General features: G+C 39.1%; 1 protein-coding gene across 3 annotated transcripts in view; it reads right to left on the reverse strand.

Moving 5' to 3' along the window:
- LOC137997317 (inactive C-alpha-formylglycine-generating enzyme 2-like) overlaps nucleotides 1-12,500 on the reverse strand; it is a 56,981-nt gene that overhangs the window by 533 nt on the left and 43,948 nt on the right. For 2 of the 3 annotated variants that reach the window (XM_068843235.1, XM_068843237.1), the window contains one exon: nucleotides 8,929-10,723. In XM_068843235.1, coding sequence (XP_068699336.1) covers nucleotides 10,645-10,723 — 79 coding nt within the window. In that variant the 3' untranslated portion in view covers nucleotides 8,929-10,644. Of the gene's footprint in view, nucleotides 1,022-8,928; nucleotides 10,724-12,500 lie in introns of those variants that run through there. The other variant, XM_068843236.1, reaches the window with a different exon arrangement.

Genomic DNA, 12,500 nt, shown 5'->3' on the forward strand with positions numbered 1-12,500 from the left:
AGAGAATCCTTTAAGCGACATTTTGGTAGCTTGCCAGCTTACCAAGCTTGTGAAAGTCACAAAGGATGGTAAGGATGAGCAGTCTAATCATGGAAGCAAATTGTACTAATCCACATGTTTGATATTTTAACAAGTTAGCAGTCCATAATCCGGAGAGTCCATCTTCACCACCTAGTCACCTCGTCAACACAGGTGTACACGATTCTAGTTTTAGAAGCCTGAATACTATTCGTACAATGAAATTTCTTCTTTTTAAGAAGATGACAAGGTGCTGCACATGCAATGCTTTCCCTTTCAGTTACCCTGTTTTATTATGTCAGATGCAAGCTCAAATTAAACTGCCAACTTTGTCTATTCCTGAGAACGATAAACAACCTCAAAAACAGAATCTCGGGGGATAAATTAAAAGTACATGGTAAGGAATTGAGACTTATTATTAGAGACTTAGATGGAGATAATCTTTTATCTTCCCTTCCTGATCAAATAGCACCCTCGTGTATATGTTGTCGGGTTTCGTCATTGAAGGACTAAGGTTCTTTATTTCTACAATAGACAGCCGTTGTCCGCGATACTACTTTCAGTTAAGTTAATCCCTTTAAAAAGGCCAGCTAGAAGTGCGCATCAAACATCTCTTTTGGGTTGGCGACATGGTCCAGTTTCTTTCTTGTGTCAAATGCCACTTTGTCAGCATCATCTTCTTCATCTTCTTCAGGGCCACCGTTTTCGCGTTCTTCAAAGCCAAAGTTGACTGATCGTGGTTCAAGTGAGTTTTTCGGCTGCTCATGGATACTAACAAGTTCAAAGCTTACTGCCCCACTCTCCTTTAACGTACTAGATACTGATGGCATATTAAACTTGCCAGTTTGCACCTGTTGTTTCAGAAAATTTTTCCCTGTCATTCCACGTATTTCATTCTGGAGGTCATTAAGAGGCAAAACCAACGCCAGGCAACACGAAACAGACCATTGTGGATTTTTACACCACTCTTTGATAAAGCGGCAAATATACATGACGTACTGGACTGGAAAAAGGAAGAAGAAAGAAAAGAAATACGTTTGTATGTTATCGCAAGTGATATCCAGCGACGAAGCTTAGTCAGTACTTTGCAAAATGCGGATTTTCCCGACTGTTTCTCCCCCAGTGGTTGTTAATTCCCGTATGTTTGTTTGTGTTAGTGTATTCCACTCCTATTGCAAGATCTTGGCGTGTTTTCGATAGAACAACTTACTTTGGTTGGGGTGAACGCAGCTCGCATGATGGGTCATAAAAGAAAACACATTATAATTGAGGTTGGCCACCTACAATCCTGGTCAAAAGTTGTTGGGAAGGTTGCGCGCATCACTTCACTTCACACCTACTTCGATTATTCTAACTATTGGCTGTACTATTTCGGGAAGAGCATGCTCTCACAAAGGCGCTTTTCCAAGGAAGGGATTTGACGTGACAAAATATTGCGTTACAACAGTATCTTACGCAAAAGTACAAAAATGGGCATTGAAAGTCCTTTCATCGTAAATTCCCATTCTGTTTCTTGAAGTCCAACAGTTAAATCTATTGCAGCGTACATTTGGTATCTAGAGGTACAATTCCTGTATAATATACAGCTAATGATTGTTCTTTGCGTTACTTTCACAATGGTAATATAGCAAGGGTTTTCCTAATCGATGTGTAATCCATGTGTTTGGTACTAAAAATTTGTTGTTACACTATGTTTTTCCCGTTTTATCAAATAGGTGCATTTTCTTATACAGCACAGACAGTGACATCATGTTCTTCTTATGTAAATAAATGAAGACAAAACGGTGTTCCACACAGTACTCCATAAGTATTTGGGGATTTCGAGGCCATTGCGGTACATTTCGATACGACTTGAATGTTTATGGATAGAATTTAATACTGCGAAGTAAGTGACTGTGAATTTGTTCCCTGGAATAGAGACATTCTTTCATTTTGAACAGTACTCCCTTTTATTGCGGGAACTTAAAGATTAATTGAGTAATGAAGTTCTCATTTATATTCGTTCGATGGAGTACTGTGGTAAATGGTCTTTAAAACCAAACTTTACAGTCTGCAAACCTATGAAAAACAAAGTTAGGATTACAGTGGTTATTACTAAGCGCTTATTTGAACCCAAAGACAAACAAAATAGCAACATTTTTCTTGGAATATATGGAGTACTGTTGCGGAGAACTGTGCTATGAACTATGACTGTAACCTGATCATCCTACACACAGCTGTAAATTCTTGTTTGCCAAGATAAATGTCGGTGGCAAAGCATGGACCACAACGACTGAGCTGCAGTATTGCTCGTCCAGAAGATTGCGACCCTCAACCTTTTTCAGACAATCCTGGTCAAAAGTTGTGAGGAAGGTTGCGCGCATCACTTCACTCTACACTTAATTCGATCATTCTAACTATTGGGGCTCAAAAGTGACGCTACCTTCACAACCATTTGGTCCAGGATTGTAGCCACTCTCATCGAGTTCGGTAAAAAGCTAAAATTTCACTTTGGCAGTGAAACTCAAATCTATCTTTGTTATACCACAAGATGTAAAATAGCGAACTAAAAGATTTTACTGATGCCAAATCAGGAACTCGGACCTCCATGGTTTTCTCCTGCTTTTCTTGAATGAACAACCAACCTCTTAACTATGTCACTACATTGAAACAGCAAACAATTTCTTTTTTTGATCCGGCAAATGTAATCACGGTGTGCACACCATTGGGCAAAGTAATTAGTGCTACTACCACACTCTTGCAGATCAAAGTCACTATCAAGCGGATAAACAATAGCAAAATTAATTGCGTTATCCAGTGGATAGTGCTAATCACCCTTTCAACAACTGGTGCCAGATCTATAGCTAAATAGAGTTACGGAGACTCTTTAATAATTAGTTTGCTTTCTGAAGAAAAGTTGAAAAAGGATTGGGACCGCAAAGTACAAACCGATTCTGTGTCTTAATCGTAGCGTGGTATCTTTAAGTGAAGTGAGCTGCTGTATGTTCCTCTTATGTCCAGAAATGCAAGTAATTACATGCAAGCCTAATTATTTTGATTTTCAACCTGAAGTGTCCCTTTTAGTCTAAGTATTTCCTGCGTATTTCTAACAACAGGGTTAGGTTAAGGATTTGTGTTATTTTTAGGTCAGGGTAAATGCAGTAGTTTATCTTTACTTGAGAAGCAGCATTTGGGGGATATTTTGTGACATTAATTGTCTGTATTCCGAGACACGAGTGATATTAAAGTTGTAAAAAAGAGCAAGGTGACGCGTATTGAAATCCGCGTGCATCTAACTTGTTGGGTTGCTAGACATATCTGTCCCTGAGCTCACGACCACGCACAATGCTAGCCAATTAAAAGCTAGACCCCAACTCTTTTTTTGATTTAATTTCAAATACGAGAAAAATGCTTACCCACAAGAATTCTAATAACCAGAAAATTTGCTCCAAATACCAATGCCTTGAACATGATGTGGTCCATGTATGAGTCAACCAAGGATTGTGCGCCCTCTGCTGGTATTCTACTCACAGCACCTATTCCGAGGTTGACAAACGTGACAGCAAGGGAAGAAACCATCAGGTTGTTCTCAAAGGGTTCCGCTATTGGCCGCTTGTACGCAAAGAACATACCATAGAGACCTGACAAAACACAAGCCAACCCAACATAGGCTCTGCTCTCACCTCCTATCAGGATAATGCCTGAAGTTAATGTCACCTTTCGAGCTGTTTCAACAAGTTCCCAATACCATGATTGAATGTTGTAATTTGCGAATAAAAACTGTAATCCTGTGACAATTTCTGGATTTGAAAGCTGGGAATTTGCTGATTCATCGTCACCTCCCTCTTGATGTATCTTCACTGACCTTTGGTGCTTCCAAAGAACCACAAAGGCAGCTACAGGTAGAAATATGATGTACAAAATACTGCAATATGCAACAATTACAGATCGTCGGAATTCTTGGTTTGAACACTTCACGTTAAAGTCAACTTTAAGAAACGTATCGCACTTGTCACCTTTTTCGTCAAGGCACAGTTTGTGACAAGCAAGGGGAAGAACATTTGCCGTCTTCGAGCAGGTGCTTAGATAGGTTACGTAAAGGAAGAAAAAGACTGTTCTGTAGGCCAACTGCTTTGTTTCGGAAATTTTCTTCACTTTCTGCACTTGACTCGGGAAGGTCTTCCTGGTTAATATGACCTTCCTAAGGCCATAAGTAATGAATGTAAAAATGACGATTGCAGCATTGACGCCGAGCACTGTAAACAAGCTTCCAAAAGCATTGACTTTTAGATCTGGAAAGAGACAGTGGATTGGAGCAATCTGGAAGATATTTAGCTGTAACATCTCGGAATATTTTCCAATAAGGGAGAGAGAGTCTGGCCATTTGAGGTATGCAAATGCATCAAGAATTCCAAATGTTACCTGGTAGAAACCAATAACAATTTTTAGTCTTCCAAGAATTATATCAACTAAGGAGCGATCTTGTCTGTTGTTGGTTTGTTTCCTGCCTTTCCAAACCACAACAACAGTGATGAGAATAGTTACTGCTGCTATGACGGAAAGCTGTGCGATCATCCATGTTTTAGTTGGGCGCAAATGATTAATAGGGTGGAAGCCAGGTTTTTAACCTTAGAAAAAGATCTATTTCGTCGTATAAACGTGTGAGCCAAAGGGCCTCTCCTGGCGCGACTTCTGGGCGACCCCTTAAATTGTCTTAATGATCCCCGACTTTAAAAAAAAGGCCTGGAACGCTGCAGTTCAATACCCTTCTGTTTTTGAGTAACACGTACCACAGGCATTCCAGTGTAAGCTCATGGAGAGTCCAGTTTGCGAGAAAATTACGTTCGAAGTCGGGCTTTTCCCGTTGTTTCTGCCTTTTCAGTGCGGGCTTAAAAACTAAATTTGCAGCCGCTGTGACGTATATGGGGAACAGAGATTTTGTAATAAAGAGAAACTATTGCTGTTGTGGATATTTTCTTGATTGTTTTGCTGTTTCTTCGCGGACTCAATATTCACGACAAACATCAGTCAAAACATTGCTTCTACATGGGGCGCTCTCGCATGTCTTTCCCATATCATACGCCATAAGCTGCAAAAATGCCCGCTGACTCCTCCATTCTGAGCGGCTATGCTGATGGCCCAAAATCGGATTAAAAACATTTTTTTAGGTGAAAAAACGACGGATATGCCAGGAAAAAAGTTGAAAACATTTTTATTCATGGTCTAAAGAGTACACTGCTTTTTTTTGCCTTCAGTTCCCCTTTAAAAGAGGTCTCAATCATGATGGGACTACATTGAACTGACAAAAGATCTTTTTTTCAATGTCTTTGAGACACTCTGACATGTATTTTCTGTTCCAATTTGACTCATATTTTAAATATTATAAGAAATCAACTGTCGATCAATGTTGATGTTTTGGTCCGTTTTCACACTAGAGAAGGAAAACTCGTCTGAGACGCAAAACTCGTCTTAGTGTGAAACCGGGACGAGACGAATTTTTGACGGGAAATTATCTGAATTTATCCGTCTAATTTCTCCCTCAAAACAGAAGATTTTTCGTGGACGATTTTTTCGTCGAGACTGGAAACACGTCTTGAATTCACGTTCAAGACGGGGAATTGGACAGAAATTGCGTCATTCGCGCGGTAAAGAAACTGGGACTAGAGAGCAGACAGCGAATTATGGGTAACAAACATGGCGCCCAAGAAGAAGAAGGAGAAGAGGAAGACTGAAACTAAAAACAAATCATGATTGAAAGAGGAGCTTTCCTGCTTTGTAGAAGTAACATCATCCGTCGAAAATAGAGATAAACCTTGGGTGCATGTTTTAGAAACACTAGCCTTAAAGAAAACTGCAAATGAAAGCATCTTCACGCAAATTCTTACGCGATACTCTGAAGCGTTAATATGGTTTGACCATGTAAATACCTCTCCAATAAACAAATAACGTTCAATGATATACCCACCCTTAACTGATTGCCCAAGACGCAGACTACACTTATTCGTCTTTTTAATAAAACAATATATTTACACTTGCAAATCTTTTGAGAAGAAACCAAACTTAAAGGAATTTCAAAGTAAAGTTTTATTGCAATGGCAATTTGAGAAATGTGCTCTTCCTTTTTAGGGATTTAAAAATCCTCGTTTTATTTCTAACAAAATACTTAATTAACCTTTGAAAAAAGAGGGAGTAATAATTATATGTATGTAATTAGATTCACGAGTCATGCAGCAAGAACCAAAAGCTATAATAATCTTCTTCGGTGCAGTTTTGTTCTAATTCAGTTTGCAATTAGTTTGTTTGTTTTGTTTCCTTGTAAAATTAACTTAAAAAATAAAAATTTAAATTAAAAAAAATTAAAATAAAATATTCACGCAAATTACAGAGGAATTCGAGGACAGACGTGTTGCAGAAGGTCTGTCCAGTGCCAGTGGTGCCGAAGATTACTCCTTCACTATTAGCCAAATGAGATCCAAGTTCAAATTGTTAAAGACCTGGAAAGAACTGTGCACCAAAATAAGAAGTGGAAGCGGCCTTTCTGCTAAAGACACAGATACACCGGATTGGTTTGCAGTTTTAGACCCCATATTCACAGAATGCTGTGATAACATGGTCGACCTCAGCAGCAAGGCTAAAGAGGTGTTAGGTAGTGATTCCGATGAGAAAGTCATCAATCGACGAAGATGATGATGATGAAAGCAGCATTTCTGAATCCAAGCAAAGTGATGAAGAGCAGAATGACCAAGATGATGATTCTCCCTGAGACCAAAAAGGTCAAGAGAGAAAAGAAGACTGTCATAAGAAAGAATAAGTTCAAAAGGCTTTAAAAGTCCCAAACTACTATCATGTGTGATATGGTTGAGACCATCAGAGAAAGTTCTGCTGTTCAAGAAAAGAACAGAGACAAGCAAGTGAAACCTTTGCTTGATGCTGAGCAAAAAACGGATGAAATGTTCCTCACATTCCAAAGAGAGTTGGCTGAAGCAAACAGAGCTCATGAAATGATGTTGATAAAGTTATGATGTCAGGGGGAAATTCCGGCAATGCTTATGGTCCTGCACCTTTGTACCAACACCCAAACCTATCACCACCATCAGCTAGGGCAGCATCCCCAGACCTTTATGGTCCACATCACAGGATGCTTTCACATCTTCCTACTACCCAGATTATCAGAAACTGTAGTTAGCCAGTAGGCCAATTTGTTAATTTACCCATTTTACTGTTGCTGTTATGTCATGACCACGCCCAGATCCTAAATTTATTTTTAAGTGTTAAAACTAGGTAAAATATGAGTGAGTCCAGCAAATGAGTAAGACATCTATTTTCAACATGAGAAGCTACATTTAATATTCTAAAAGGGGCCATGTGGTGTTGTCTTTATTAAATAGGCATTGATGAAATCTTGTAAAAGGACCTGTCTTAACACAAGGTGAAGAAACCACATTTTTGTAACTGGAGAAATCTGTGCATTTCATCTGTGTCTGTCTAGTAAAAATTTCATTTTTGGGAAGAGGTCAAAACAATGATGCTTCATAAGTATCCAGTTTTAGGGGGTGGGTACCAGTGACCCCTTACCTTTTCGATCTTTCGTGAAAATCCGATTTTAACTGCAAATATCCCGCAATTGAAAATAATTAACATTTGGATAAAATAAGGCTGCCCATATGCTCTACCTAGTGAGAAAGCACATTTCAAACATAAAATGTGGTGCCCTTAAAGCGTTATTCGGGAAAATGAACCCTGACCTTGAAAAACAGGGGGGTGGTATCACCCGGTACCCTACCAACTGTTTTGACAAGCCTGATACCTATCGGGTACCTTTGTTTTGACCTCTTTCCTAACTTTAATATTATGTTATTCAGCCTTGACGTTGTTAAAGGTTGGTTTCTACATATAAAGGCATTAGGGGCCTCCTTAAAGAAGATTTTTCATAAGAAATTATAATCCTTTCCCAAGTCTTTGCAAGCTTTGTTTAGAAAACGTTTCAAGGATGCTATGGAATGTTACTGCAACCAAATATAAAATACAGTAAATAAAGCCGTGTTCATGTTCACTATTTCTGCAGCATTTTTTTGGCAAGAACTCCTAAATTGTTATAGGTGGGCTCTTCAGAAGAACACAACAAATATATATGAATGGAAATATTGTACACTGTTTCCAATAAACTCAGGAGGCTCCCCTGGTGGCACCCCAAAACCTCAGGGGGTGGTCTAAAATCAATACTTTTCGCAGTATCAATCTTAACCTTTTTTCCCGAATATAGACCACCCCCTAAGGTTTTCTTCAGAAACAGAGGCAACAGCTATGCCTTACTGTTACTGAGAACAGCGTCACCCAGGCCAAAGACCTATAGCTAGAGGTGAAAATGATATAATGGGAGGTCACATCTACACTTGCTCAACCCTGATCTCAGGGCTGATCTCTGAGTGACCAAAGCCATTCTGTTACCCTAGTCTTGATGTCATTAGTTAAGGTCTTGTCCTTTGTACGCTTGGTGGCCTTGAGGATAAGACTAAGTTCTTGGACCTCTACCTTGGTGAAGCAAGGGTCATTTCTATGAATGCATATATTATGTAGAACTATACAGCACATGATGATAGCATTTTCATTGCGCCGTCTGCACTCGGTTTTCTTGTACGAAATACGCCCTCTGCCTTTCAACATCCCATAGGTATGTTCTGAAACGACTCTTGCCGACCTCAGTCTTTTGTTGAAGTACTTCTGCTTCGGACACTTTGTGGTATCTGGATATGCTTTCAGCAACCATGCTCTAGGCGGAAAAGCGGAATTACCTACTGTTGAAACAGGTATCTCCCCGTGACCTGGCAATTTCAGGACTTGGTTGGGAAGACACTGGCCAGATTCTATGGCATGAAATATGTCCGAAGACTACCACAGCGTGGAATCATTTACTGATCCAGGAACTCCCACTCCAGGCCATAGAACACGTTTATTTGATCCAATAAGCGCCATACTCGTTACTGAGTAGCGTTACTTGAAACAATAAAATTCTTTAAGTTACTGTTGATATACAAATAATACCCATCCCAGGTTCCAAGACATAGGAACTCCCAGTTTTCGATAAAAGCTGTAAAATTCCTTCTTTCATTCCTCTTCAGTTTTTGGAAGTGATACGTATTCATCATAAAGGGGATTGCACGATAAACTTTGTGACTTGATTGAAATTCGCACATGCAGGTGAAGGAGCAACTACTAATTGATCGCCGACTGAACTGTAGGAGCATCCATGGTCTAGTCTGTACAGTGTAATCCCCAATAGGCATTCTGGTGGGATTGTTTCTTTGAATTTTGTTGTTTCCTTGGTTACGTCATCTGCAATTACCTTCAATATAAACTGAAATGTTGCACGATTTATCATAGCCTTTTCTTAAATTGCTCGTCTGTCCGGTTCCTGTATCCCTTTTCCCACCAAACACGACTTCGTTCCTCGACAGCTCGTTTTGGGTTCCTTTGTTTTAAACAAAGCGAAACAGCTCCGAGCACTTCTGGAACTATTGTTTATCTAACTCTGTTTATCAAACAGAAAAAAAATTGTTGCAATTGAACTCGGTGGGCGAAAACGATAGGAAATGCTTGGTTTTCTAAAGCCCAGCAAGAAGTTTGTAAATAAAACGGAATTCATATTCAAACTGGCGGGCTTTTCGCGGGTGTACTAGCTAGGTAACCACTCAAATCTCGTCCCAGGTTCTTTCGGACAAATTTACCTTGTTTTCCGTCTCTTTTCCGTCTATATATGAATTCATGTCGGTAAAAACCTGACGGGTTTCTATTCACAAATTCATATCAGACGGGAAACTCGTCAGACAAAAAACCAGTCATGACGAGTTTTCCGTCCTCTAGTGTGAAAACGGTTATTGATTCAACTTGAACAACCTTGCACCTTCTGAGTACACGGGGAGTGCAGAAAACGAAGAACTGGAAAACGAAGATCCGGAAAACCAAGACCCCTCCCTAAGAAAATAGAAGTTCTCTTTCATGAATTACAGTAGGGTCTTCGTTTTCCACACACCGGCCCGGATGTGTGAAAAACGAAGATCCTGCCCTCATTCCGTGTGCTTGGCTAGTCTCTGTTCGTCAATTTTCTTGTAGGAGTCTTCATTTTTGGTCTTCGTTGTCCACATACCGGGGTGTGTAGAAAACGAAGGCCCAATGCACGAGGGAGAAAATTATCGATCATTCTAAATAACACGAATTGTGTTTTGTTATTTCTTGTTTGGTATGCTACGTTTTCTGGGGGTCTTCGTTCCACGAGTCTTCGGTCTTCGTTACATAATCTTACATTTCTGCTTATTTCAGATTAAAGTTAAAAAAGATATTACCATTTTTAGCGTTGTCGTTGTCATAATGGAAAATCCCAGATTACTAGTTATAATTACCTGACCTGCTTGCACTCAATATAATCTCTCATTCTTAATATAATTTCAAGATTTTCTATAAACGCAATTCATGTGATAACATGCAAAAATGCATTACGTCATGAAAAATATTTGGCAGTTTGAATTTTTGCCCGCTTAATCTCATTTCTATTCAATTATGAATGGAATTGTACAACCGGGACAACATAATATCATTTGATGATTCTTATGACAAATACTCTGATCCCTAAAGGACTTAAGGTAGCAATTATCAGAGTTCATCCTTGGACACAGTTCTTGCGCAACGAAAGGTGATGTTATCACAACCCGCATCAGCAGTATTTCCCATCCTGAAACGCAATAATGAGAACAAGTAAAGAATATAAAATTGCATAGAGGCTGTTTACACGGAAGTCGGAAGATCCAGCACTGGAAAGATTCTGGAAAGTACAGTAGGGCTTAAGGTTCATAATTTAAGCAGATTAACACTGATTCAAAGTTCGTTTGAGTTTTTTCTAGCGCCACGATCTCTCAGCCAGAACAATTGTTTAAGAAAAACGATTCTACTGCTAAAGGAAAATACAAAATCAAATCATGTAAACCTCTTAACAAAAAAAAAATAATAATAAAAGGATGCTCGCCCTTCTAGGGTCTTCATGGTGCCATGATCTTATACCTTTTTCACGCAAACAAACGTCAAGGGTATCAACAGTGATAATTTTGAGATCATGACAGAATGAAAAGTTGAATCAACATGCTGCTAGTTTTGATCAATATATGTTTCCAACACAATTTGCTTGTCAGCATCAAGCATTGGTTTCTGCAATAATTCACGAGGATGACAGACAAGACAAGCACATTGTTATACATATTTGTAAATACTGCTACGGATTAAGCATTCTGCATCTGGATTTAGGTCATTAATCTTGTCGAGTTTTTCCTATATTTGCAAAATACGTATTACTCCTCCAGCTTCCCCAGTCGTGCTAAATGATTAGTTAAGCAGTAACAACAAGAAAGCCTGAAAAAAAAAAAACATTCTGAAATGGGATTTCAACCCATGCTTGACCTCTATGAGCTATTAAGCTTACTTTGACCTGGTCATTTCGTGAGTTTGTAACAAACCCGTAGAGGATGTAGATATGCATTTCGACGGATGTAGACACACATCATACAGGAGTCTTCGACACTTCAATTGGCTAGGTGCCGCCACCTAGGGTTTCAGACGCCAAACGGCTTCTGATCCATTAACCATAGTTTACCGGCATGTATATATGATTAAAGCCTTCAGTAATTATCACAATACCGCTGTTATAAGTAAGCGTCACAAGCTCAGCAGTTCTGTACATATCAACCTCAAGCCTGTGGTGGACCTGCGTCATCCGAAATTTTTACATGAAAAGAAACAACGACAGAGTGGTTGAAAGATGCTTGTTTACTTCGAAAGTCATGCATTTCACCTGGTGATATGGAAGTACGGGCAAGCAGACAAAGTCCCCTGTTCTCTCGCGTTTCATTCATTTGCCATTGAACTTACAGGCATTTCATTAGAATTTTTTGCCCCCTTTTTGCTAACCTTTTGAACAAATAACGAAGGTAAACCCAGGGAGGGCACCAGGATTTTTCAGTCTGGGTCCTGAGACCCGCATGTCCGGCCAAATTGGGGTCCCAAAATCTTGGTGACTCTCTGCGAGAAAAAAAGTATCTTATGAGAAAGAGAGAGTAACAAACTTTCTAGTCTTTTTCTTTGGACAGTAGTGAGTACTGTAACTAGCCAGTTCTTTCCAGGTTACAAATCATAGATAGCTAATTGCCCAAATTCCTTGTTTGCAACCATCAAAACTCTTTCAGCCAATTTTAGCTAAAAAAATCTTTATGTAAAAATGAACATGTCTTCAACCTTTCTCAGTTCCTTTTCAAGTAGTATGAGCACTTGTATTTCTCAATCGATCAAACGATCAATGAGCAAACAAATGGTGGGAGCTCAATTAAGTTTCCCGGATGTTTGGTCATCTCCACCAGTCTCCTTTGCATGGCGAAATTACTTCATTTATTATTATTATTATTATTATTATTATTATTATTATTATTATTATTATTATTATTTCTTTCTTTCTTTAATTTTTT

This window comes from Montipora foliosa, chromosome 3, assembly GCF_036669935.1.
Source record: "Montipora foliosa isolate CH-2021 chromosome 3, ASM3666993v2, whole genome shotgun sequence".
NCBI classification, from domain to species: Eukaryota; Metazoa; Cnidaria; class Anthozoa; order Scleractinia; family Acroporidae; genus Montipora; species Montipora foliosa.